This window comes from Cyprinus carpio, unplaced genomic scaffold (assembly GCF_018340385.1).
Source record: "Cyprinus carpio isolate SPL01 unplaced genomic scaffold, ASM1834038v1 S000000658, whole genome shotgun sequence".
NCBI classification, from domain to species: Eukaryota; Metazoa; Chordata; class Actinopteri; order Cypriniformes; family Cyprinidae; genus Cyprinus; species Cyprinus carpio.
The window spans coordinates 13461-38357 of NW_024873392.1; the positions used below are offsets into that span (position 1 = coordinate 13461).

The following is a 24897-nucleotide window of genomic DNA, read 5'->3' on the forward strand; positions in this document are numbered from 1 at the left end:
AAAGACACAAACATTAGGGACCTCATCGAGAAGCGTGTGGAAGCAACACTCTACAGTTGCGAAGATAAGCCTCACTGGAACATGGACCTAAAAATCAGCTCCCAAGGACGCAAAAGCATGCATCTGCAGGTCTGCTTACCCTCAAAAACATCCATCACGACAGATTGACACAAGACTCGTAACAGGCGTTACTTACAACAAAATGGCAACCATATATTTTGGTTGGAAATACATTGGTACGTACTCATTCAAGCAAATTGTCACACATAAAGGGAGTTTACTTTAATGGTGTGGCACTGGACCACTGTAAACAAGCCCCCTCCCAGGCCCATTATAAAACTCGATGAGATTAAAAGGGGTCCTTCAAGCTCTCCTCAAGATATTGCCAGTAAAATAATTTAATACATTTTCATCATTAATAACATGACTACAACCACAAAAGCACTTGTAGATTCTCAATGCACTTCATAATGCAAAACAACAACAGCACCTAAGATATTTTTCCTCTTAAAGAGGGTATCTACTACAACATTACAAGAAATGTAATGCAAGCAAAAATCTTCACTGCAATGCATGCTACAGCTACAGTGACAGAGGCAAAGTGTGAGCTGTCAACAACACCTAAAACACATTTCACCACATAACTGTAGCATAAATAACCACAACGCTGGGGTAAAAATTTACCTCATCTCTCATGTTTTTGCTGAATACTTACAACTCTAGCAATACAGCGAAAGAAATCAGTGCTAATATCCAACGTCTGCTTCATCTAATACCCATAGTCTATAATTGATCCGTAAAGCATAAATCAGCCTTCCACCTCAATAAATAGGCGGGTTGCTTTCGCGCATTTAATGAAACAAACACGGATAAGCTACATCTGTTCATTGTGGACCATTTCTCCGTAATTGGATATGTCCACATGGGCTGAGCTAAGCAGTATTAAATTTAGAGCATTTATATATGCTAAAACGCGATATTTTAATGCAGTGCATTAACGATACAAAACCATGCAGCCAAATATTCAATATAGCATATATACGTGTTAAAGGTAAAGCCACACTGAGGGAGGGGGTAGAAACAGGAATGCTGGCCACATAAAGGGCCACTGGTCGGGTTTAGCCATCAAGGTGGCGACTAATCGTTTTTAGTAAAGTATACAGATGCAGTATACAGGTATTTCATGTTTTAAACAATGCATTTGATTCCTGCACAAGCCACGATGAAACAGATACAATGCTTTGTGATAAAACACACATATATCTGGCGCCCCTGCCAGCTGCGCTCGCGCTGTGTGTGCGCTGAAAGCCCAGTGGGCACGCGATAACGAGCATACAGTTGGCGGAATCAGTGTATTTCCTTTAAATATATATACTATATATATATAAAGAGAAGATCCCCTCACAAACCCCCGTTACATCGCACGCACGCACGATTTCCCTCAACAACACAAACAGTCGTGTGTAATAACTAAGGATCTACCTTATTAATGCATCGACAGGAGAGCTTCAAACGTCATTCTGTTTCCACATCTACAGCTTTCCGAGAGCGCCTATCTTGCCCTGCAAGCTTGTGTGACGTGAGAAATCCTCACTCCTGACCCAAATTTGAATAAGAGGCAGTAAAGAGGGGGGAGAGAGGGTAAATGACACCTAGCCTCATGCACAGCCAGCACACTCTCATTTTGCCTAAAGAGCCCGGTGTCTGCTGCTGCGCTGTTGTAGTACGATGCCTATACCTGCCACTGCTGCTGCCACTTTACTATACCAAAATGGCTTCTGTGTTGTGTGTGTGTGTGTGTGTGTGTGTGTGTGTGTGAGAGAGAGAGAGAGAGAGAGAGAGAGAGACTGAGCATCTTCATCATGGCCAGGGGTTGCTATAATTTTTTAATTCTAGTATAGAAGGCTAATTACACATGCTTTTATATTAAAATATACATGCATGGAATATTTGCACTTGTATAAGTGTACTTTTTGACTGGGGTTTTGAGAGGAAATGTGGGTGGTTAAAACAGCCTCTCAGATGCATCCATAAAAATGCATTTGGAATACATAGAAACAGTTTTCACTCAGAAATCGTACTGTTCAGTTTCACATCATTCACATTGAATCTAAGCATGTGTGTTTTTGTAAAACTAATTAAAAAATGCATTTAGTCAAACCACATTTATTTATAGTGCTTTACACAATAGCTTACAGATGTTTTCAAAGCAGCTTTTCACTAATAAACGTTAAAGTAACTGTAAATGATGCAAAGTTAATCGATTACAGCTGTGCGGAAGACAATAGTGTCATTATTCAGCTGTGTTTGTATTCTCGTCTGAAGACAGTCAGATCAACAGCACTTTAATAGGCTTTTTAGCCATATACAGTTATAGAAATTGCAGCCTATAAAGTCTATATTATAGTCAGCTATGCATCTTGATGTGTGTGGGGGGGGGGGTCTTTTATGTCTTGGGACATTGTTAAAAATAACCAAAAACCATGTAATTCTGATCTTAAAGACTGTTTTCAAAACCTTGTGTGTAAAACATTTCTGACTAAAATAATTAATGGATGTTTACACAAGCATTTGATTTTGCTTGAATAGTTGTTTTTTAATGTTTAAGTCAAACTCTTATCTTAATATTTTAATCTCTGAATGAGGCCAGACGAAGTTTTGTGTGCTAAATACTTCTGCGGATTTCAAGCCAACCTGGTGTCTTGAGAGACCAACCAGAACAGCAGGTTTGTGAAGAACTTTCTGCGTTGACAGTTCCTTAACATGTTGAGACAGCAGTAGAAGTGAAAACTGTGCTGAACATATAGAAAGTATAGGAAAAGGCAGCATAGGAAATATGCATGTAAGACATATTTATTAAATGCAAAGATAAAACCCTTTCGTTCAGGAAATGCTTCTGTTTTTAAATTACACATACTACAATAAGCAGACACTGTGTCCTGAACTAACAGGCTCAAGTTGAATCCCCCAGCTGATGGTGATTATTGTTCTGCCACTTTCTCATCTTCTAGAGTGTGTTTGGGATCAGAATGTGCATTAATAAAGTGGCTCTCACACCCCCTCGTGGACTCCCTTTTGTTTCACGCTCTCATATTCAAGCAGATTACTGTACTTTTTATGCAAAGAATATGTATCTCCAAGGGCGTACTTTTTGGTTTTTGGACATCGGGGGGTTTGAAGTGTCAACTCATAAGGTTTATTTATTTGTTTATTTGCTTATATATTTATTTTTATAACATGTAATTTTGTGCTATCAGCTATGCAAAGTTTGGTGGGCAATAAAGTAAAATCATAGTTAACAATTAGCATTACTGTTTGTGCATAGGAATATATATATATATATATATATATATATATATATATATATATATTATATATATATATATATATATATATACAGTACAGACCAAAAGTCTGGAAACATTACTATTTTAATGTTTTTTTGAAAGAAACACTTTCTGATCAAAAATACAGAAAAAATATGTAATATTGTGAACTATTATTACAATTTAAAATAATTGTTTTTAAATTTATTATACTTTAAATTATCATTTATTCTGTGATGCCAAAGCTGGAATTTTTAGGATCATTATCACATGATCCTTTAGAAATCATTCTATGATTCTATTATAGATCATTCTATGATCTATAATATGATGATTCATTATCAAAGTTGGAAACAGTTCTGCTGCTTAATATTTTTTCAGAACGTGATACTTTTTTAGGATACTTTGATGAATAAAAAAATAAATATTTTGTAATAACAATATACACTACTGGTCAGTAATTTGGGGTCAGTAATTTTTTTTCTTTCTTTTTTTATATAAAATCAATACTTTATTCAGCAAGCCGGATGTGTTAAATTGATAAAAAGTGATAGTAAAAGAAAATATGTTATTAGAATGAATATATTATTAGAAAGGTTTTTTTTTTATTTTGAATAAATGCAGTTCTTTTTTAACCTTTTATTCATCAAATATATTAGACAGCAGAACTGTTTTCCAGCAATCATAATAAATCAGAATATTAGAATGATTTCTAAAATGATCATGTGATAGAACTGGATGTTACATGTGACACTGAAGGCTGGAAGTCATTGATGCTGAAAATTCAGCTTTGCATCACAGGAATAATTTTTTTTGTAAAGTATAATTCAAAATAGAAAAACTATTATTTTAAGTTGTGATAATATTTCACAATATTAACTGTTATTTTTTTCTGTATTTTTGATCAAATGACTGTATAAATGCAGGCTTGATGAGCAGAAGAGACTTCTTTCAAAACATTAAAAATAGTAATGTTTCCAAACTTTTGACCTGTACTGTATATCCATCAGCAATATCTGCTGCTACTTCCTCGGTTGTGGTTACAATTGAATTATTTTTATATAAGCGTGTTAATTTTACATACAATATAACTTTTTTCGTTGCCTGAAATAATAGCTATAAACTTTAAAAGAAATAAAATAAAAACTGATGTAGTATAATACCAAACTGAAATTAAAATGAATGAAAACTATATAGCTATAACTATATAAAATAAAATAAACACAAACATGATACGAAATTATTGTTTAAACTAAAATTATAACACTATAAAATTAAAATTATAGCATTCCAATGATGGTAAAGTAGTAGCACTGCATTTTGTCACAAATTATCGTTTATTAATTTTATTTATTTATTTGAAGTGGCGAACTCAACGCGCTTTGCATTGTGGGCAAAGGCAAATCCAAGATGGCGGCGAGCAGGCGGCTGCATAACGGTAAATGCATTCCGAAAAAATCTGAACTTTTGTGGTATACTAAATACATTTTTTACTCGCTTTACCTCCGTGACTAGGAATAATGTGATCTTGAATCACGGTCGGTCGGAAAGCTGAAACTTTAGAGCACTCGGGAGTGAAATGTGTCGAGGATGATGAGGAAGAAGCTAGCGATCTTAGCCGTGGTTGGAATTTACGCGTGTGATGAAAATAAAGAGTGAGATGAAGCTCAGATAATATTAATCAGGGTTCGATGGAACGAGTCTAGTTTATGACGTGCCTCGGAATAAAACTTTTTACGTCTGTAAAGAGTGTTGTCGTTATCAGATCACGTTTAGCAGATAAGACAGATCAGTAAGTTTTAGTTTATCAACTAAGTTAAGATCACGTCAGAAAATAGTGATCAAATTGAAATACAATGAATACTACTTTAATACAACACATGAAGGTTTCTATAGTTTTCTTAGCGTGTGATTTAATTTATGAGAAAGAAACAGGAAGTAACGTTATGTCTGTTTTCTTCCTTTAATATATTTTTAATTAACCACATCTTTAAGATTAACAGTATTTTATTAATATATGAACCGTTTTAGTTTTAATTGATTACATTCATATTTCAAACTCGTGGGTTCATGTTCAAGACTTAAACAAAATAACAGTACGATCGGTATTTGCGTGCCACTTTAAACAGATTTAAATAAAAAAGTGTGACTTGAATCACAATGTAAATTTAACTCTAGATGAGAATTGTTCACACGAAAACAGTTGAACAAGTGAACCGAAAGTATTCTGTTCTCACTTTGTGGTTTTCTCAACGATTGGAGAAGTGTCAGGTTGCTGTGCTGGTGTTTAACAGGAAACTTGATGAAATCCGCAAGTCTGGAATGAAAAAACTTCCGCTAACATTCAGGTGGACGAGTCCAACATTCTGACCTGGCAAGGACTCATTGTTCCTGTAAGTTTTTATTAATTGTGAATGTGTTTTTTTTTTTGCATGCATAAATACAGTTAATCAGCATCATCTCTCAATTGAACACGTTTCTGCTTTTCTCTTTCAGGACACCCTCCATACGACAAAGGTGCGTTCTTCCGGATTGAAATCATCATTCCCTGCAGAAGATGGCCCCTTTAAAGCCTCCGAAGAATCACATTTAAAACTAAGATCTACCACCCGAACATTGACGAGAAGGGTCAGGTGTGTCTGCCGGTCATAAGTGCTTGAGCAACTGGAAACCTGCAACCAAAACTGACCAAGGTACGACACGTCTCTGACCCGTTTTTATCTGCCTCACACTCGTAATTAAATATGCATTAAATATGTTTCCCCCCCGCACCTCTTTCCCCAGTAATGCCAGTCTCTCATCGCCCTCGTCAACGACCCCCCAACCAGAATCACCCGCTGAGGGCCGACCTGGCGGAGGAGTAGTATTCAAAAGACCGTAAAAAAGTTTCATTTAAGAATGCGGATGAGTTTACAAAGAAACATGGCGAGAAGCGGCCAGTGGACTGATATCACACGCCTTGCGCGATTTTTCCCTTGCCTCCGCTGTCTCCTTGAGGGTGTGCCCACTCCTCTAAAACCGTGTCACCCCCCGATCCGAGTCTCCCCGCCGGTCCGCCCTCACTCTCAGTCCCCCTCGTGAGCATCCCAACCGCATTTCTACCTTCGGCATGCGAAACTCACCCGAGACTTCTCCAGCCTCTGGGTGTCGAAGCGTGGTCAAATGTTGCGATGAGGGGAGCGTGCGAATGAGAACTCGATAAAAGCGTGAGATCTGGGGCGGAGAGGAGGGTTCCTTTTATATTTGTTCTTAATTGCACAGAGATGTGTTCAGGTCGTGTGTGATGAATCTTGACTGTTTTCAATAGCAGATACTACGGTGTAACCAGAGTATAATGTTAAGTCGTTTCACTTCCACATGTATGACATTGAAAAAATACAATCCAGTAGTTTGTTGAATGAAAAACACATGATACGTCAAAGGTGTGTGGCAAATGTTTCTTTTGTATTTCTCTTTTCATCTCTGTATTTTTTTTGCTTAGGTCGCCACTGTTTTTCTGTATGAACAAGGTTTCATGTTCTTCATAATCTCATTTTGTAACTCACTGAATCACAAACTAGTCACTGTCATCAATATAATGTTTATGATGTCAATAAAAGGAAAAGCAAAACTATGACTTGACTTTGTGTCTGACTGAACATCATGTATCTTAAGACCTTTCTGTTTTTTCCTGGACACACAACGTATTGGGATCCAGAAAAATAATCATGCATTAATTGTGTGCTTTATAAGTACTAATAAACAGACAATATTATAGTAATATGCATGCTAATAAGCAATTGTTCTTTATAAGTACTAATAAACAGACAATATTCTAGTAATATGCATGCTAATAAGCAAATAGTATTAGTCCCTACTAAAATAATCTTTTCACTAATTAATTCATTCCTGGATTTGGCAGAAATTATTTAGTTTACTCATAAGTTATACTAGTGATACAATCACTGTACTAAGTTGCAATTGTACAAGGTTGTAATGAAAGCATTTTTTTTTCTTATATTGAGGGGTTGTGCAATTAATATTAAAATAACAGTAATGTTTTTTGTTAGTTCTAGAAAAAATACCCTCTGTAGTCCTATATATGCAATAAATCTAAAAAACACCTTGTACAGTACATCTAATGATGAAGAAACATCTTTATCATGGCCATTAGGGGGCGTATTTGATCCAGGAAAACCTTATACAGTCCTAGGAGGAGAACCGTGAAATGAACCGCCAAACCACTATGAAGAAGATCTGCTATTTCAAGGTAAATGGTCGATTTGTGCAATTCTGTTAAAATATTATTTTCTTACTGACCTACAGGATTGCTCAGTGCAATGAGGTTTAGTTGATTACAACAAGCTATCATAGTTGCCACCCAAATACACAATCACTTAGTTACGGGATATTTGCCGACTAACTAAAGTGTTTAGCTATAGCAAATTACCACAGTATCCTGTTACTGTGGTAATTTGCTATTAGCTACCACTTTAATAAAAAAAAAAAATCAAACTAAATTCTCAGTTATGGTAGTCATACCCTACAGCTTTACACACACTTGGTAAGTTTGTAAAAGTTATAGTATTCTGTAAATTAGATAAGAGGTAGCAGATTAGACCATTTAACCTGATTTTCCTCATATTAATAAGTGTTTTTAATAATTCAACGTTTCTTCTGTCCATAAAAACGTAGTGGTGGTACCAAGGTTTACAGTGATGTCATCAGATGGTAAATTGTTTTATTATCATCATTATTGGCTACATTTGGGTTTTGGTTGCATGTAGACCCTCTAATAATAGCCTCTGTGGTTTTTTCAGTGGCTTCTACAGGCAGCACGCTGACCCTTTTGTAAAAGCACATATATTTACCCCGAGCCCCAGCCCCATCCGCTCTCTCTTAAGTATAGAACCAAGATTAGCATTATTACATACGGCACTAAGCAGCTCTAAATGGAGAAATTAGCCCTCACTGGATTAGCGATGGGATGCCAGTGTCTGGCGTTAAATTAATTACAGTTTAAAAATTAAGAAGATAGTGGACCTTTCTGCATTTTTACAATTGATGACTGTTCAGACAAACTGTGCTTACTTGTATAAAGAATTTTTTTCACTCAGTCAAACTCCTCAGATGATCAAATATACGGAGTATGTGACATTTGAAACATAGTGTAGTGCTTGGGCCATGTGTCCGGCCACTGGGTTCCTAGAACCTTGTAATGACTAAACCTATTACTGTCTGGTGATGGCAGAGCAACTGTGTTGACATTGGCATCCTGCTGCTAAATACTTTAGAGTAAAAAGCATGGCTGGCAGAAGAAACATAAGATGTCTACATGTGACTGCAAGCAAGCAACGTTAGAAAACTAGAACACTGCTGTTATAACAAAAGGAGCTCTTTACACTGCGGACACAAGCATTTTTGTTGATTGCAATGGCAAGCGTTCTATCAGTTGCTCACTGTGTGCACAGTTATTTCGTCCCTTGCAAAGAAATAAGAAAGCATTTGTAGTTTTTAGGGTTCATTTTATTGAGCTTTCTATACATATAAGACCTTCGGTTTTGGGATAAGTGGAAGGAGTGTCCATGTATCTCTTGCTGGGTCCATCCTTCATTAAAAGAGCATTGCTCATTCCTAAAATGTTGGATGGGGGCGGGGAGATTTGATATCCTGGCCCTTTTCCAGCCTCTCTCACACTCGATCAGGTAGTTGACACCATCGACGACTAGCTGCACCAGTTCCACCTTGAAAAGTAAAGCAGAGTCACACTGCAAAGAACACCAGAGTTTGAGGAAACGTATGCGTGTAGAAACGTTGCGTGAAAACACTCCATGCAAGATAACCATCTGATTCTGAATACCTATCCCTCGGATTTGCCCAGGCGGTCAAGGTTTGAGATATCGAAGACAGAATGCCCACTGCAGCTGTGTCCCACCTCCAGTGCCCCGCTTTCTGCAGCCTCAAGTTATCCAGGATCTTGCCTAATCGAGGGTCATACAGGCAATTGTTTGAATTAGAAAATTTCCACATTAGATAAGCTTAGCCTTACTTCCGAAAGCTTTTACTATAAGATAAAGGTAATTATTGTAACCTTGCTGAGCTTTGGCAAGCGGATGTGTACTCCAGCCCTGAGGGCCGGTGCCCAGGTTGGATGGGCAGGTCAGGATGTAGCCAAGACGTTCATTCCACATAAACTCCCAGCCTCTCTCCTGAATCAAGTGTTCTACCTGTCCAACAGAGAGGCAGCCAACAGATGGAAGATATTAACCTTATAGGACAACTCTAGGTAAGTTGGTTAACTGTTAAAAGTATGAAGGACATGGATGTGACCTGTTTGAGTCCTCTGCAGAACCTCTCAAACACCATTTTCATGTTGCCACCCTTCTCCATGGAAATGACACGGGGTGTGGTCTTCCTCATTGATCCATATTAAGAAGGTCTTCTCGTTGTTATGCCTTGCAAATAATGGGATGTTTAAAAGGCAAAAAGGGGCTCTGTCTGTCAGTCATGCCAGCAAGTCCTGCTTGTTTAATGAATCAATAGTATCTTGCAGTAGTATCATGCCTTCAATCTAACATTTAAAGCTACATATGGTAAGTTTTATCTGAATGCAGTTCTGTGCTTGCAGGCAAATGTGAGAATATTTATAATGTTCTTATGTTACATATCTTGTTAGTTAAATAAATGATCAAATCATGCCAATAACTTCCTAAAGCCATACAGATGCCTCTTGCATCTGGCCAGTCACGGGCCATAAAGGCACAAGTCAACAAGGGGGACACAGGTTTGTCAAACAGGAAGTGGTCCTACCAGAAGGATGAAAGGAAGACTAAGGTAGGTGGAACTGGAGGAGGATCACAAAATTCGAGGGAAGAGCAGACACTTGGATCACTTCTTGAGTCAAATGCAACCTATAAAAAAATTTTTAGAAGATGGGAAGAAGGGTGTAGAACTAAAGCGAGACTGTTGGGGTTGTACTGTCATGGCTTGTTTTCTCTCCGTCTAGCCTTTACCAGATCCCCACGAGCATCTGGCCAGTCCCTGGCCATCCCCAGATGCAGTGAGCAGAGGCGGACACAGGCTTGTCAGAGAAAATGCTCCTAAGCCATGCCAGCATGAAAGGAAGAGTTCAGCATCATAATGTGTGGAAGCAGCTCATTTAAACCCAATCACACTATCAACCAACCACTAAAAGTATCCCATGACTGAAAGAACTTTTATGGAAGCAACTCACGTCGATAAGTCTCTGCTGCTCTTGTTCAGTTCGCTTTCAGTCAGGCTGTAGTACCGACCAGAGAGGTCTCCCTTCAGGCCAGCCAAGGCCTGGACCGTGACCCTTTCGACTTCACGTCGCTCAGAGCGGCTGCAGGCAGGGGGAAGGCTGAGGCCACGGATACTCCGGCCTGTGCGTACACGGGAGGACAGGACATAGTGTTCATCAAACACGCCCAGAATGTATCTGGAAGATAAAGAACAGCCAAGAAATGTTGGTAGAAAATTAAATGGGAATCTGAGAAACTCATTTTGCATGAAGAAATAAAAACAGACGTTCACCTTGGAGGCATCCAGGTCAGTGGGATGCTTCATGGTCCTTGGGTCATAAGCCATTGTGTCTGTCCTTGATTACTGGATCAAAGATTTCAGCAAACCCCTGCAACGTAATGGCAAATGGCAAAAGAAGTCAAGGGGTGTTTATATGTCCGTCTTAGAGTTTCAGTTGCACAACATTACCTTGAAAAAGGCGAGAGAGGAGAGGCAAAGCCAGAACTTGCTGAAGAATCCAGCTTATACAATAATAAATTCGATTGGGCCAAGATGGTTATGTTGTTTAGTGGTGGTCTAGTTAGCAGACCAACATAGTTGTACCCTTAACTTGGTCTTTCTGGCAAAGCAGGATGATCAAGGAAGTCTTGCTGGTAAGATGGTTAAGAAGCCAGCATACCTAAACACATCATATACCATTGACCAGCTGGTCTTTTCATCAAGGATTGAAACAAAAATACCTTAGGAAGATAAGAATTTGAAGATATTCAGGTCATTAAAAAAAAGCAATGTAGGTAGTGTTGAAGTAGGGTTGTACCCTCAGATCCTCTCCTCGTCACCACCGCAAGCCATCCAACTGTCTTGATGACAAGGGATGTGACCAGGGTTGTCCACACCAGTCTGAATGCACAATGCTGGTCTGGTCAAGAGTCCAGTTGTTTTGGGGTTGATCTTGTCCCTCAGTTTGGCATAGCTGGCTGGGGTCAGAGCAATCTGGCCATAAGGCAGTTGTTGTGTTGCGCGAAGGTCAGGGAAGTCAGCACTGTTGAGGAACACAAGTCAACATCTTAAGTCATGTTCTGTCATCGGGGAAGACCTAGAGCCTGTGGAAGTGATGACTGAGAGGAAAATGACGTCCAAATTGTTGGCTATCATGCCCCATGCATTCTTGTTGGAATGAGACTGTGTCCAGCAGTAGAGTAATGCAACCTTGATGCAACAGGGAAAACCGCAGAAGGTCATTCTTCGTATCTACTGCTATAAGACTGTGACAACTCATCACCACTATGTGCAGAGTTGTTCATTGGCACTGGATCGAATGGGTGAACCTGTTGGAGATTCAGTCAAATCACGAAACCACACTAGTGAGGAACCTTGTAGTGTACTAATACTCGAACGGATATCCAGGATTACGTCAGTCTGGGACTTAGAGGATCTCACAGAAGCTTGAGGGAGGTAATGCGGGGGAGATGTAACTTCTTGTGAATCAGGCCTAAATCCAAAATCTATAGGACTGTAACAGGAGGGACTGACTGATCCTGTTTTCTTAGTGAAGGTTAAAGTATGAATTTAGTGTAGGATGTTGGTTTTGGATCAGCCTAAAAGAGAAAACTCTCTTCATATATGGCTCCTTCAAGGAACTTAAATCTTGGACTGATCTGATTTGCTCATTGGCGTCTATTAGAGTAGTGCAAATAAGGTTGACATGCGGGATGGGGGACATAAGTTGCATGCTTCCCACTCAATCTTACCTTTCACGATCACTCAGTTATACGTGTGTGGGTTTTTGATACTTCATCACACAGCTCATACATCATGACGACTCTACGTCTGATCATATTTTTGCCATTGCTGAACAGGTGCAAGCAAGCTGATGGAATAGAAAAGTTCCTCACCCTTCTTCTAGCTTCTCCTGCATTTTTTTATAGGACATGATGGCTAAATGAGCAATGTGGTAAATGACAAATTGATAATCATAAAGCAAGTCTAGATATTATTAAATAATGACTAGCTGTGTTTCATGCAATACTATCCAATGGGATGTAATTGTACTCCCGTCCTCCAGTGTTGACCTGGGCGGGGTAGAGTTTCCTCCTCTGATCTGCAGACGAGATGGCAGCATTGTTCGCTCATTAAGTAACCGGTTGCCAAGCACCAGCTCCAAGGCTGCCAGAGAGCAAGAACCGTGGTACGGCTCGACATCATCTGGCGAATGAGCTTGCCATCTTCACACACTGTTTCTTGTCTTGTCAAAAACCGTTCTGACGGGATCTCCCAGCAACTCGGTAGAACAAGGTGGCAAGGTTTTCATGACAATGCATCATAGCATCTTCTTTCTCTCTTTTTATCTACGGTTTTAAGACTATAGCTATCAAACTAAACTTTGTTTTACACCACGTAGTTTGGTCTCCTCCTAAGCTGACAAGTATTACTTGATTTAAGATGGCAGCGTACTTACTTTACTTCTTGACTGGTTACCTTATTAAGAGAATGGTTGATTAACTCTAATACTTTCGTTTACTAATCGTCCTTCACCGGTTTCTACAGGACAGTTAAGGAGGAAGCTTTATAATTTTTCTGAGAATTGTCCGAAAACTACAAGACATAGTTTAATAGTCAAGCGAGAACAACATTTTGTAATATTTTTGTCAAAGTAACCAAACAAAGGAACACTTTAAAATATATTTCAAATACACCTCTAAAATTTGGAACCCCAAAATTTGGTCAATCATTAAGTGGTGTCTCCACAGCAGATTTTAGACTTTAACATTTGTGGTGACATCTTGACAACGTCCTTTCTGACACTGCAGCTGGAACTCTAAAACTGAAATTGTTATTAATAGACTAGCAGACGACATGAAGTGTTTGGAACGGAGCCCCAACTGGCACCAGTCTACACTGAGGCCTTGTGCTCAGCCGTGACATTCTGAACCGGTCACACAAGCGTACGCAAGACCCAACCAGAATCCGGCAGCCTGAACTCAGATCTACATTATACAGCAAAACCATGAACACTCTGTGATACTTCTAAGCAGGTGGCTCGTCAGCACTTGACCGTGGTTTAAGGTCTATCTCTCGGTGGAGTTGTGGGGGATTATTAGGCTTTAAACTCAAGGATAGTCCAGAATGTTAGGAGACTAGCACTAAATAAGATACTGTTTAATGTCCATAAAGATGGCACAGTGATTCCAACAAATGCTTCCCTATTGAAATAGTACCACTATAAGGCATCTGCAATCTGTTTCACAGCCATTCAATACAACTTAAGTATATCAAATGAGCCAAAAATAATTAAAAGCCTGTACCAAACATACACTACACTGCACTTTTGGCATTTTCAGTATTTACCAGTCCAATTTATATATGCAGTTACTGGAATGCCAAATTTCTCAAATTTAGCTTAAGTGTGTTTTTTTTTTTTTTTTTTTTGAGTAAGTAGGGTATAAGAGCATGAGAGTTTTAGTAGCCTGTAGAGTCTCCTCTGTTACAGTAGGCTGTGTCAGGGAAGCACACAGTCTGTGAGGGAAGCTGGCGTCTTCCTCCCAGGATATGGGATTAGAAGTGGACCTGATGGCCAATCCTCTTACAACGTAAGGTGGCCAGGTCATAACCCATGTCTGTCGTCCAGCTTGTCCTTGAGACTTTCCACCATAGTCCAACATTTTGCACTGTATGCACCCACTTAAAGGGGTCATATGATGCTTGCTAAAAAAAAAACATTATTTGTGTGTATTTGGTGTAACGAAATGTGTTTATTGCGGTTTTTAAGTGTAAAAACAAAACAGTTATTGTCCACATACTGTACATAATTGTTTCTCTTCTATGACCAACACAAGTAGTTTCGCTTTCACAACAAAACAGCGTTCTCCACAACATGGCGGACAGCAATGGCATGGCAACAGCGAGAATCAAAGTTACGCCTTCTTTCTTTGCATGACCATTGGGTGGCGTTATGCAAATCTTCCCACATAGTGACGTAGACATGTTGGGGGCGTGTTCAAACGAGGCGTTTTAGGAGGGCGTCTCCCTACTAGTGGTTGACTCTTAACTTTTTATAAAGAATATCTCTTTGGGTTTGAGACTTTAGTCTTTGCAACTTTAGGGATCGTTATCTATTCACAACAAACAGCTTGTAACACTCCCAAAGAGAAAGGAAAACTTGAAATTGCATCATATGACCCCCTTTAAATATAAACCACTACCAGCTCTTTAAAGGGCACCTATTGTGCCTCTTGTACAAGATGTAATAAAAGTCTCAGGTGTCCACAATGACAGCAGTGAAATATAGTTACTTGTAGCTGTCTACGGTGTTAATATGACCCAAACAATAAAATAAAAGCAGCAAAATCACTCACTTGCTTTTGAATGAATAATTTTTGTAGTTATAATTAGAAGACATTTCTTACTTGAACGCTGATATTAAATGCTCCTTGCGTGAAGATAAACATGGAGGGATTGTGTGCGGGCTCACTCAGGGCGGGGTCTCTGGGTCTCTGCAACATGGGCAAGTGTCCATTATCCGCTGTGGGTGGAATGACTAGAATACTTATTTTAAATCACAATAGTTATACCATTATCAAGGAACTTGCACAGACAGGCAGCAAAGCTAGCTAGCTAGAATGAAAAAACAAATGTTGAGTATACAAATGATCTTTTTCTATGGGTTATTTCATCTTTTGGAATGCATAAATGCAGAAAACAAAAACTATACAGAAGGATAAGACAAATTTTAATTTCAAAGGTTACAGCTAGCATCAAGGGATAAATGTACAGCACATTTAGGGTCACTGACTGAAAAAACATTGTGAACATCACTTATGGCAAAAAAAGGACCCTTCTTTAGAAAGTGTGCATGAGTCAACAGCATTATTTTACTGTATGTTTACATATCTAAGTTTTCTATAGTAAGTTCAAATAAATTAATATACACCCAAGTCAATAAACAGGACACTCTGCTGTGAATCTTATGTTTGAATTAAACAACTATTTCTCTTTGTTACAAAAACAGACTAAGGCCACTTAAACATTTGTGTAAAACTGAAATACTGACAGATACAGCTGGGTGGAGTAAACAACCAAAAACTGTACTAGTGAATGATTTCCTGCTCATATCAAAATCAACAATAAACTTCTGCGGTCAGCCAGAAAGTATATTTTCTGCACATAACATAGTATGGAGTATCATGGTTGTATAATACCATAGTACACAGATATGGTTAATAAAATCAGTACCCAAGTTACCTTGGTATTCCATCACTGTATCATGATACCATCACAGTATTTCTGAAAGTGTAGAATCTATTTAATAAATGCTTCGAATCTGCTTTTGTTACTCCAAAAGTTACAGATTCATGCCAACACATGCCAGAAAATATCAAAACATTTCTACAAACAGAAACGGGTAAAATGAGCAACTGCAGCCTCATTGCAAACATGCCGTTTGTGTAAACAGATTTCACCTAATCATAACAAATACAAAATGTAAAAAATATATTTTCTTTTGTAAACCGTAAACAGGGCTTGGTGAGTTTTGACATTTCAGCGAACTCCAGTGGATCCAAAGTACTGACATGATTGTTATACATGCGGGCAGACTGACTGAGAAACTTGCTTGTCAAAATTGGACCAGCAAACATCAATCCCACACATTTTTTCGTGATATCATGAACAATGTTTGCACACATACATAATTCTCATATGTACCAGGAAGCTAATACAGCTTTACAAATGGGAAAGGGGTGATCTGTATGCATTCAGGTTTGTTTTAAAAAGAGAGATTATCAAATTGTGATTAAACTGCATCAGGTGCTAGAAATATGCACTCTGAAATATTCTAAACTGTACATCATATTTAAAAAACGCCCATTTTAACTGAGTTTACCAGCAAAAAAAAAAACAAAGTACATGACTTTATCAATCCGGTTTAGCTGGCAGGAGGGAGTCTTTGGCTCAATCTTATATGAAGATTACAATTCATAAAGTGTGTCCTCGTCCATTACTAGAGTCTTGTCGAGGAGGCACACCTGTGTTACCTGAGAGAAAAACAGCGATACGTTTCATATAATCGAGAACCAAACTCCAAAGTCTGTTTTTTAAAACATAAGGCTACTGTATCACTAATCTGATATGCAGATTTCTAAGGTTCCACAGGTTCAACATTGATCAACGAAGCTTTTGCTGTTACAGCGGTCCAGCATCCACTCTAACGTCCATGCCTTCTGTCATCTGATTGATCTAGTTAGACTTTTTTTTAAAGTCATTTTAAAAGTTCTTTTTTTTTAAACAGCACATAAGCTTCTTTCTTGAAATGTGCACTTCGCCTAAAGCAATTTTTATCTACTTATCATAGCTATTATATCAATAATATCCCTATCCGTTCAGACAGTACCTTGGGTTGCAGATCTATCTGTAGGGGCTCCTGACATGAAACTGTCGGACTCTCGTCGTATTATGTGTGAGCTCTGTGAAAGACAACACATTTGAAGAGAGGTTCACTGATGGTCTTTTTGTAAATCCTGAGATTCGACGTCCCCAAACAACACAAGCTGAAGAATTGTTTTTAAATACCATCCTCATTTTAGAGGAAGGTTTGACGACACGAGGACCCCTCCTCTGTGAAGTTGGTGCCTTTCCCTCCTCGATAAAACGCCAAATCCGTCAGGTACATGCACCAGATAGGGCCCACACGGAGGGTTTACAGCTGCTGATGTTAAATACGCCACTAAGTACTAAAAATCACAGAGTGTATATATTCGTTTTGTGCAAAATACAACAAACTACTTACTTTTTCCAGGGTTTCCCTCAGGATGAGTTCTTCCAAATCCCTTCCCTTCAGTCCTGAAAACGATCTTCTGGCAGTTTTTCGGGCGGTCCATAAGTGCCTTGGTCTGATAATTACAAAGTTCCACCCACATGGTTAAAAAAAATCACAAAAACTGTTTTGTTCCATAGGGTGACCATAAATGATCTTTTGCTTGTATATGTTCAGTGGGTTTTTTAAAGATTGGAAGGCCTTCATAATGAATCATATTTTAATCTTTCATGGCTGCGGGTTGCCAGATTTCAAGAGTTTAAATCCTCCCAATATTTGTCAGAAATTGATAAATTGCCCCAATCTGGCAACCATGCACACTTCATCTCTCTACATATATGAAATAAAAAAAGCGTGGTGGGACATGATCTGAAAACACCAGCAAACACAAATAAGTTAGAGTTTAGCAATTTTCTCTACTGAGATATTTCAGCTCAAATAAACTGTAGTACAGCCAGTCTGTTGTTTTCTTTCTCATGGCTTCTCGTTCTCGTTCGAGTTGCTATTCTTTTAATTGTGCTTATGTGAAAAGTGCAATAATTCTAATGAAAGGTAATAAAAATGACAACAATCATGATTAATATTTTGGAGCAAAATAATCGTAATTAATAACATTTAACTATTATCATGCATCCCTAGTTTGACCCAATAGCATGCAGGCATTGTACAAAATCGACCAATCGCGGCGCACGAGTGACCCCCCCCCCCCCCCGTGGCAGAATCTCAGAGAACTATTCAAAGCAAAGCAAAGCAAATAGACATTCATATAATGTATGCGGACTGTAGAGAGAGCATGTTAGCTTACAAAAAAAACAAAGTTAAAACCCAGACTTTTTAAGCAAATAGAAGGGCGTATGGCGACCCTATTGTACAATCCTTGGAGACTGCCACGCTTTTTTGGACTCACCTGTTTGCAACACTTGCCGCACAGAATGGTTTTCTAGTAGGCGTGTAGATGGCGCTGCTGTTCTAGTGCGGATGTGATGCTCTAACACGCCGTTGTCGTTGTTGAGGAACAGCGGCAGATATCAGGCTACGGCCAGCCCACTTATCACTGCAGGCAGCTATGGAGCTCAAGTCGTGCTTATGAGCCATGATCTGAGACGCTTACCAGATTACTCATATTGTTTCAAGAAGATTGGATTAAGAAGTTTTACCACTGACTCTCTCACAAAACATAGAGATTTACAAGTACAAAAATTGTATTTTTTTAAATAATAATTATTATTTTGTGATGTGAACAAGGATTTAACAAGAAAACTCTAGGATTCTTGTTTAGTAGATGATGGTGATGTCAAGATTGTATGTTATTTGATTTAATTGTATATCATTGCTTATTTTACTTCATTTAAAGTTCAAGGGAGAGAGGACAAAAAGTAAACTCATTTGAACGATTTTAAAAACTGATATTGAAATATATTGAAAAAAAATATCAAAAGTTAAAAAATGAAAGCCATAAGAACTTTGCAGGCTTTTTTTAATGTAACTGGGTTTGTTGTATTCCGTGTATGTATCGCTTTACAGGTAGATCTACCACTGACATGTTTGGTTATATGTAACTCTTGTAAATGCCAATATAATTTGGGCTATTAATTTAAAAAAAAAAAAAACATACATGCTATGCATACAAAACACTCAACATTTCCAAGATCAAAGGTCCAAATGTTTACAACTAGGTAAAGCATTGGCAAACATCACCCAACACAATGAGCAAATATATAACATTTACCCCAATCATTAATCTTTAATAATGTTACGTTCATACAAAAGTACAATTCTTCATTGTTTGTTCATGTTAGTTCACTTTGATTTTAATTTTTTTTTTAGTAAATGTTTAAATTAACATTAACAGATGCTTTGTTCATTGCTTGTTTACTAGTGTTGTTAACTAATGCTAACAAATGAAACCTTATTATAAAGTGTTACCATTATATTAAATGTAAATTAAAATAAAAGGGGCACCATAATAATTGTGATTGTGTTTATTGTGATTATCTAATCAAAGACTGCAGTTTAATTAAATAACTGTATAGTCAAGCATAGTGCATTTTGTTATTAGAATGATCAAATATTAATTAATTTATTTATTAATTTACTACTACTACTACTAATAATATGTTTATAGTTTATCATTTTTGCCCACATCATTGAAGTGCTGACTGGTCTTCATAATGTATGGAGTCCTTTCGTTTTTGTCTGTTTTCATCCAGCCTTGACCAAGAAACTCCCTGGAAAGTAAAACATCTCTATTAAACATCATGCAATGCTACTAAATAGTTAATCAGCAACCATTTAAGAATAAAAGCACTCTAAAGTACAGTGATACACTCACTCATATGGAATATTCCAGAACACAATATGGTCCAGTAGAGTGATTTGTTCTGCTAGTTCCATCACTGACAGCGACTCAAAGCATTCGACTCTTGGACAGTCGGACTGGAGAACACACAGAATTACACTGAATGAATAAATGACATCTATACACACAAATCAGAGAGACTTCAGTGCTGCAGTCACACTAACCATGTGCACAATGTCCTCAATCTTCAGCTGTGAATCATCTTGCTCTTCTTGAGAAAGTGCACTGAGGAAAGATATATAAATGATTAAAAGAGTAGGTCAACTAAAAATGAACATTTCAAAATTATGTATTTTTTTACCCATTTAATGCGCATGTTACTATTTAAATCCATTTAACAAAACTGCATAGATTTCACCCCAAATCTGGGTGTAAAAACTTTTTTTTTTTTTTTTTTAAGAAATTAGTATTTTTAGTCTGCAAAAGTGATAGTAAAGACATTTATAATATTCCAAGATTCCATTTCAAATAAATGCTGTTCTTCTCAACTTTCTATTCATTAAATAATCCTGAAAAAAAAAAAAAAAAAAGTGTGTCGTGGTTTCCACAAAAAGGTGACCCTGGACCACAAAACCAGCCATAAGGGTCTCTTTTTTTTAAAATTGAGATTTATGCATCATCTGAAAGCTGAATATCATTTGTTATTGGTAGGACAATATTTGACTGAGATACAACTATTTGAAAATCTGTAATCTGAGGGTGCAAAAAAAAATCTAAATATTGAGAAATTACAAATGAAGTCCTTAGCAAGGCATATTACTAATCAAAAATTAAGTTTTGTTATATTTACGGTAGGAAAGTTACAAAATATCTTCATGGAACATGATTTTTAATTAATATCCTAATGATTTGTGGCATAAAAGAAAAATCAATAATTTTTACCCATACAGTGTATTTTTTGCTATTGCTACAACATACAAAGGCTAGTCCTGACTCGTTTTGTGGTCCGGGTAACAAATAGTAAAGTTTTCAGCATTGATAATAATCAAATGAGGCATATTAGATGATTTCTGAAGATCATTTTTCATGGACATTTGACCGTAAGATGCTGAAAATTCACCTTTGCATACAGGAATAAATTACATTTTAATAATATATTCACATAGAGTAAGGAAACAGTTAATTTTAAATGTAATAATAGTTTCACAATGTTACAGTTTGATCGCACTTGAACCAATAAATTCAACGCTTACTGACCCTTAACGTTTGAATGCTAGTGTAGATTGAAAAAAAACTGACAATCACATCAAACTAATTCTCTCAGATGTGGAAAGAGTTCTCACGCGTGCAAGCTAGAAAGCACACAAACGGCAAGTCTGACTGACAGAGTAACCTGTGTTCTCCAGTGGAGTGGGCGTCACCTCAGTGTGTTAGCTGCGGCCTTCCTCTCCTGCGGCAGAAGATCTTGGATCTCTCTGCAGCAACCCCTCCAGCAGAGCGATCACAGCCGGTCAGCCAGCTCTGACGTTCATCTGAAAGTCCTGCACAAGACAAACACAAACACATTGCTTCAGGGAGGATGAATTCATGCACTCCACAAAAGTAACACACTGACCAACCCAACCATTACTGCTGAAGAAAGGACATTTTTTGTCCTATGAGTCAAGTAAAAACCAGATGCATGGTTTTTTTACAAATTTGGACGCAAAAATGGGGGTGTGTGTGCAGACAAACGGTTTCTAATTTAATGTAACTCTGTTCAAAATTTGGGGTTCATTAAAGATTATTTGTTGAACAAGAATGTCACTACGACTGCATTTTGTTGACCCAAAAATACAGTAAAACACGTAAGCTTGTGAAAATAGTAGAATTGTAAAAAATGACTTTGTGAATGACTCCACTTGCCTCCTTTTCCCCTTGGGTCTATTTATTTATTGTTTTGGGTAATTTTTGAACTTGGTGTAACTATTAAAACATTGTATCTAGAGAGTTGATTATTTTCATGCACAGGCAAACCACAGTTTTTTCAGAGTCAATTTTTATTTTCGCTTTGATGAAAAGTTCTCTATGGAATGCCTGATTTCCAATGTTGGAATAAAAACAAAATTGAAAAGACTTTTTAGCTCACAATTCTGACATTGTTCCTTCCGCCAATTGTGATTTTATCTATCCACAAGGCTCAAATTGTTTTTTAAATCTCATCATTCTTTTCTCTCATTATGTGTTTTCTCTCATCAAGACATTTTGACTTTTCTCGTATATCTTATAACACTTTTAATTCTTCTAAGTCATATTGGTGCGATAAAGTAAACTTTTTAAAACTTTTTTATAATTCTGTGGGCGCAAGCTTTCATATGTCCATCTTCAGAATAGAGGAAAGAAAACATCCAATATACACATTTAAGTGTTTATTTTATTACACTTTATCTATTTTGTGATGTATCTATTTTATAAACGCATACGGTTTTATTTATAACTATGTGCTGCAAGCTTTTACAGAGGAGTTTGTTCAAACATGATTTGCCTGATACATCATCAAAATTTTATTTCCAAATATGGTGAAAATTTCTTTTTTCTGTCTTGATGCCAGTACTTTCTGATTTATGGTGAGATAACTATCTTTTTAAATATTATAAAATTTTTAAAAATAGAAATCCAAAATCCCCTCGGCTAAAACGTTTCTTATGTCAACAAAATGAAACAAGAATTTTGAACCTGGCTTTATCCAATGTTCAGATTCATGTTCTGGAAATATAAATTAGTGCTGTTTAATTAGATAATGCATCATTTGCAACGTTGCAGCAACATCAAAACTTCTAATACAAAAATAACTGATGAAAAAGTATGGTGATATCTATGAGTTAAGATTTTTACCCTGTTCAACCTGTAGTGTCTTACATCCTCCTTGCAAGATGCGTCTCTATTATGACTGATAAATCACTCAAGGGCAGGACATCAGGAACAAAAGAACAGGCTGAAAATTATGCAAAGTCAACAAACCTGCGAGTGTTTGGAAACCCAGTGACGCAGGACGTTAAGCACCCTGTTGGTGGCGGCCCTGCGGACGAGGAACTCCTTGTCATAGGATTTCTCAGGGTTGATAAATCCTGAATGAGAGACAGTAGGAGATTTCTGTTAGATGAGGATGAGAAAGCCTCCCCAGAGCCGTGTCATGACTCAACAAAGACCCGATGGGAGATGTGTTTCAGTGGCGAGGGCAGCTGTCCAACCCCATCAGTGTCACCTAACCTTGCGGGCTGCTGTGTCCAGCTGCGGCGGTGGCAATGGCGAAAGCGGACGCGGGGGACATGGCACAGCGGGAGCCATCGGGAGACTGACCTATGAGGACACGAGTAGAGAAAACAATTGAAATACGAGTTTAATCCAGCTAACAGGGAACGCTCTCATAACTTTGGCTAACATTCTGGCAATGTTCTCTTTCAAAGGTACGAACAAACATTCTTTCAGTAATGTTAATAGAATGTTTGTTCAAATGTTCTCAAAACTTTAGCACAAAAATATTCTTTATACAGTACATCCTTCATTGAAGGTGTTTCTTCTAAACATTTTAGTTGGAAGTTTGTCAAACGTTTTTTTTAAATGTTACATTTCGGAATGTTCAGGGAACATTCAAAAGTAATATTTGCAAAATTATAAAATGGAATTTTCCTTTAACAAGAAAAAAATGGGTTTATAAAAAAAAACTGTACATTATGAATGTTCGGAGAACTTATTGGGAACATCTGTCTATCATTTTTAGAACATATTTTTGTTAGCTGGGAATGTATTATTTAATCCTTTTTCCCAATCAATGCAGAGTATTTATTTTTAATAAAATAATCCAACTTCATGAGGTGCATTTTGGGATGCTTTTTAAAACAGTACTGAAGAAGTTAATATTGCCGGACTTTAATGCATTTAAAAATAAAAAAGAATGAAATCAAAATTTAATTAAAAAAGACAAAAATATATTTTTTGTCATGATAAAATTAAATATATTCCAGTCAAGCGTGTCCAAACATTTGACTGGTAAAGGTAAAGTATAAAAAACCCTATTTTAATTTGGTTTTAAAAATTATGAACTTGGTTTAGGAAACATTGACTAACTTCAGCGAAAAACAAAATGCTACTGAAGTGTACAGTATGTATAATTCATAACCTAATGCTTACAGTCTGCTAAAATAATCAATGAGAATATAAGATTGAGAAAGGCAGTACCTGCAGGCGGTCGGTAGCGGAGGAGTCGCGGGGTGGACGGTGAACGGCATGGGGACATGTCTCCTGAATCACTGGACGTGGGTGTCTCGGGAATAAACTTATCCAAGGATACTGACTCCAGTACAGCTGTCATGAACATCATACAACATCAGTCATGCCATAAAGTCTGCTTTTTAAAACACTTGGGGAAAAATGGAGTGGATGGAATGGTTTGATGTGGAAGAAATGACGGACCCATACATAAGCCTAACCTCAACCCCAATAAACACCTTTTGGGATGAACTGGAATGGAGATTGTGAACCAGGCCTTCTTGTCCAACATCATTGCCTGACCTCACGAATAGGGCTGCACGATATTGGGAAAAAATGACATTGCGATATTTTATTTTTCTGCGATATATATTGCGATATGAAATCTAATCTAATTTTTTCTTACAAACAAAAAATGGGGTGAGCACACTTACATTCTCATTTTAAATGATTTAAACATCAGAGTATTATTTAAATTAGAGTAAATTATTTGTTTGTAACTTCAGGATATGGTTTGAATGTTAACATATTAACTAACATGCACTTACCAACGAGCAATACTTTTGTTACTATATTTATTAATCTTTGTTTATCTTAGTTTATAAACAACACAGCTGTTCATTGTTTGGTAATGTTTACTTCACAGTGCATTAACTATGTTAATAAATACTGTACAACTTTGTGATTTCAACAATGAAGGCTATAGCCTAAATGTTGAAATTAACAATGTTGTAGAAGTGCAGTTTTTAGTAATGTAATGTTAAATATGTAGTTAAATATTTTTAATGAAATAGAACATTATTGTAAAGTGTTTACAGGATTTTTTTTATACCCTAATTCCAGACTTCGCGTGAGTTCAGTGTTGGACAGGGTCAGTTGTTTTAAAACCCTTCAATTAAATTGCATCGGTTCAACGGACTCATTAGTTTTCGCGAATCAGAACGTGTAACGCACGCGTTGTGGTTTATCTC

At 37.3% G+C, this 24897-nt stretch overlaps 1 protein-coding gene, 1 long non-coding RNA gene and 2 pseudogenes across 2 annotated transcripts; 1 reads left to right on the forward strand and 3 right to left on the reverse strand.

The window, feature by feature from the left end:
* Positions 1 to 4730: 4730 nt before the first annotated feature.
* Positions 4731 to 6277, forward strand: LOC122143044 (annotated as a pseudogene).
* A 2662-nt stretch (positions 6278 to 8939) lies between these two features.
* On the reverse strand, positions 8940 to 17482 carry LOC122134144 (annotated as a pseudogene).
* A 1898-nt stretch (positions 17483 to 19380) lies between these two features.
* On the reverse strand, positions 19381 to 20036 carry LOC122143048. The gene is made up of 3 exons (XR_006158936.1): positions 19903 to 20036; positions 19712 to 19815; positions 19381 to 19607 (listed from the first exon to the last, which is right to left on the reverse strand). It is a non-coding gene; the product is annotated as an uncharacterized LOC122143048 (long non-coding RNA).
* A 2618-nt stretch (positions 20037 to 22654) lies between these two features.
* On the reverse strand, positions 22655 to 24041 carry LOC122134536 (ras-specific guanine nucleotide-releasing factor 2-like). Its single transcript, XM_042753949.1, has 3 exons — positions 23897 to 24041; positions 22928 to 23017; positions 22655 to 22785 (listed from the first exon to the last, which is right to left on the reverse strand). The coding sequence occupies exons 1-3, from the start codon at positions 24036 to 24038 to the stop codon at positions 22670 to 22672; spliced, it is 348 nt and encodes a 115-aa protein (XP_042609883.1). The 5' UTR covers positions 24039 to 24041; the 3' UTR covers positions 22655 to 22669.
* Between the last annotated feature and the right edge of the window lie 856 nt (positions 24042 to 24897).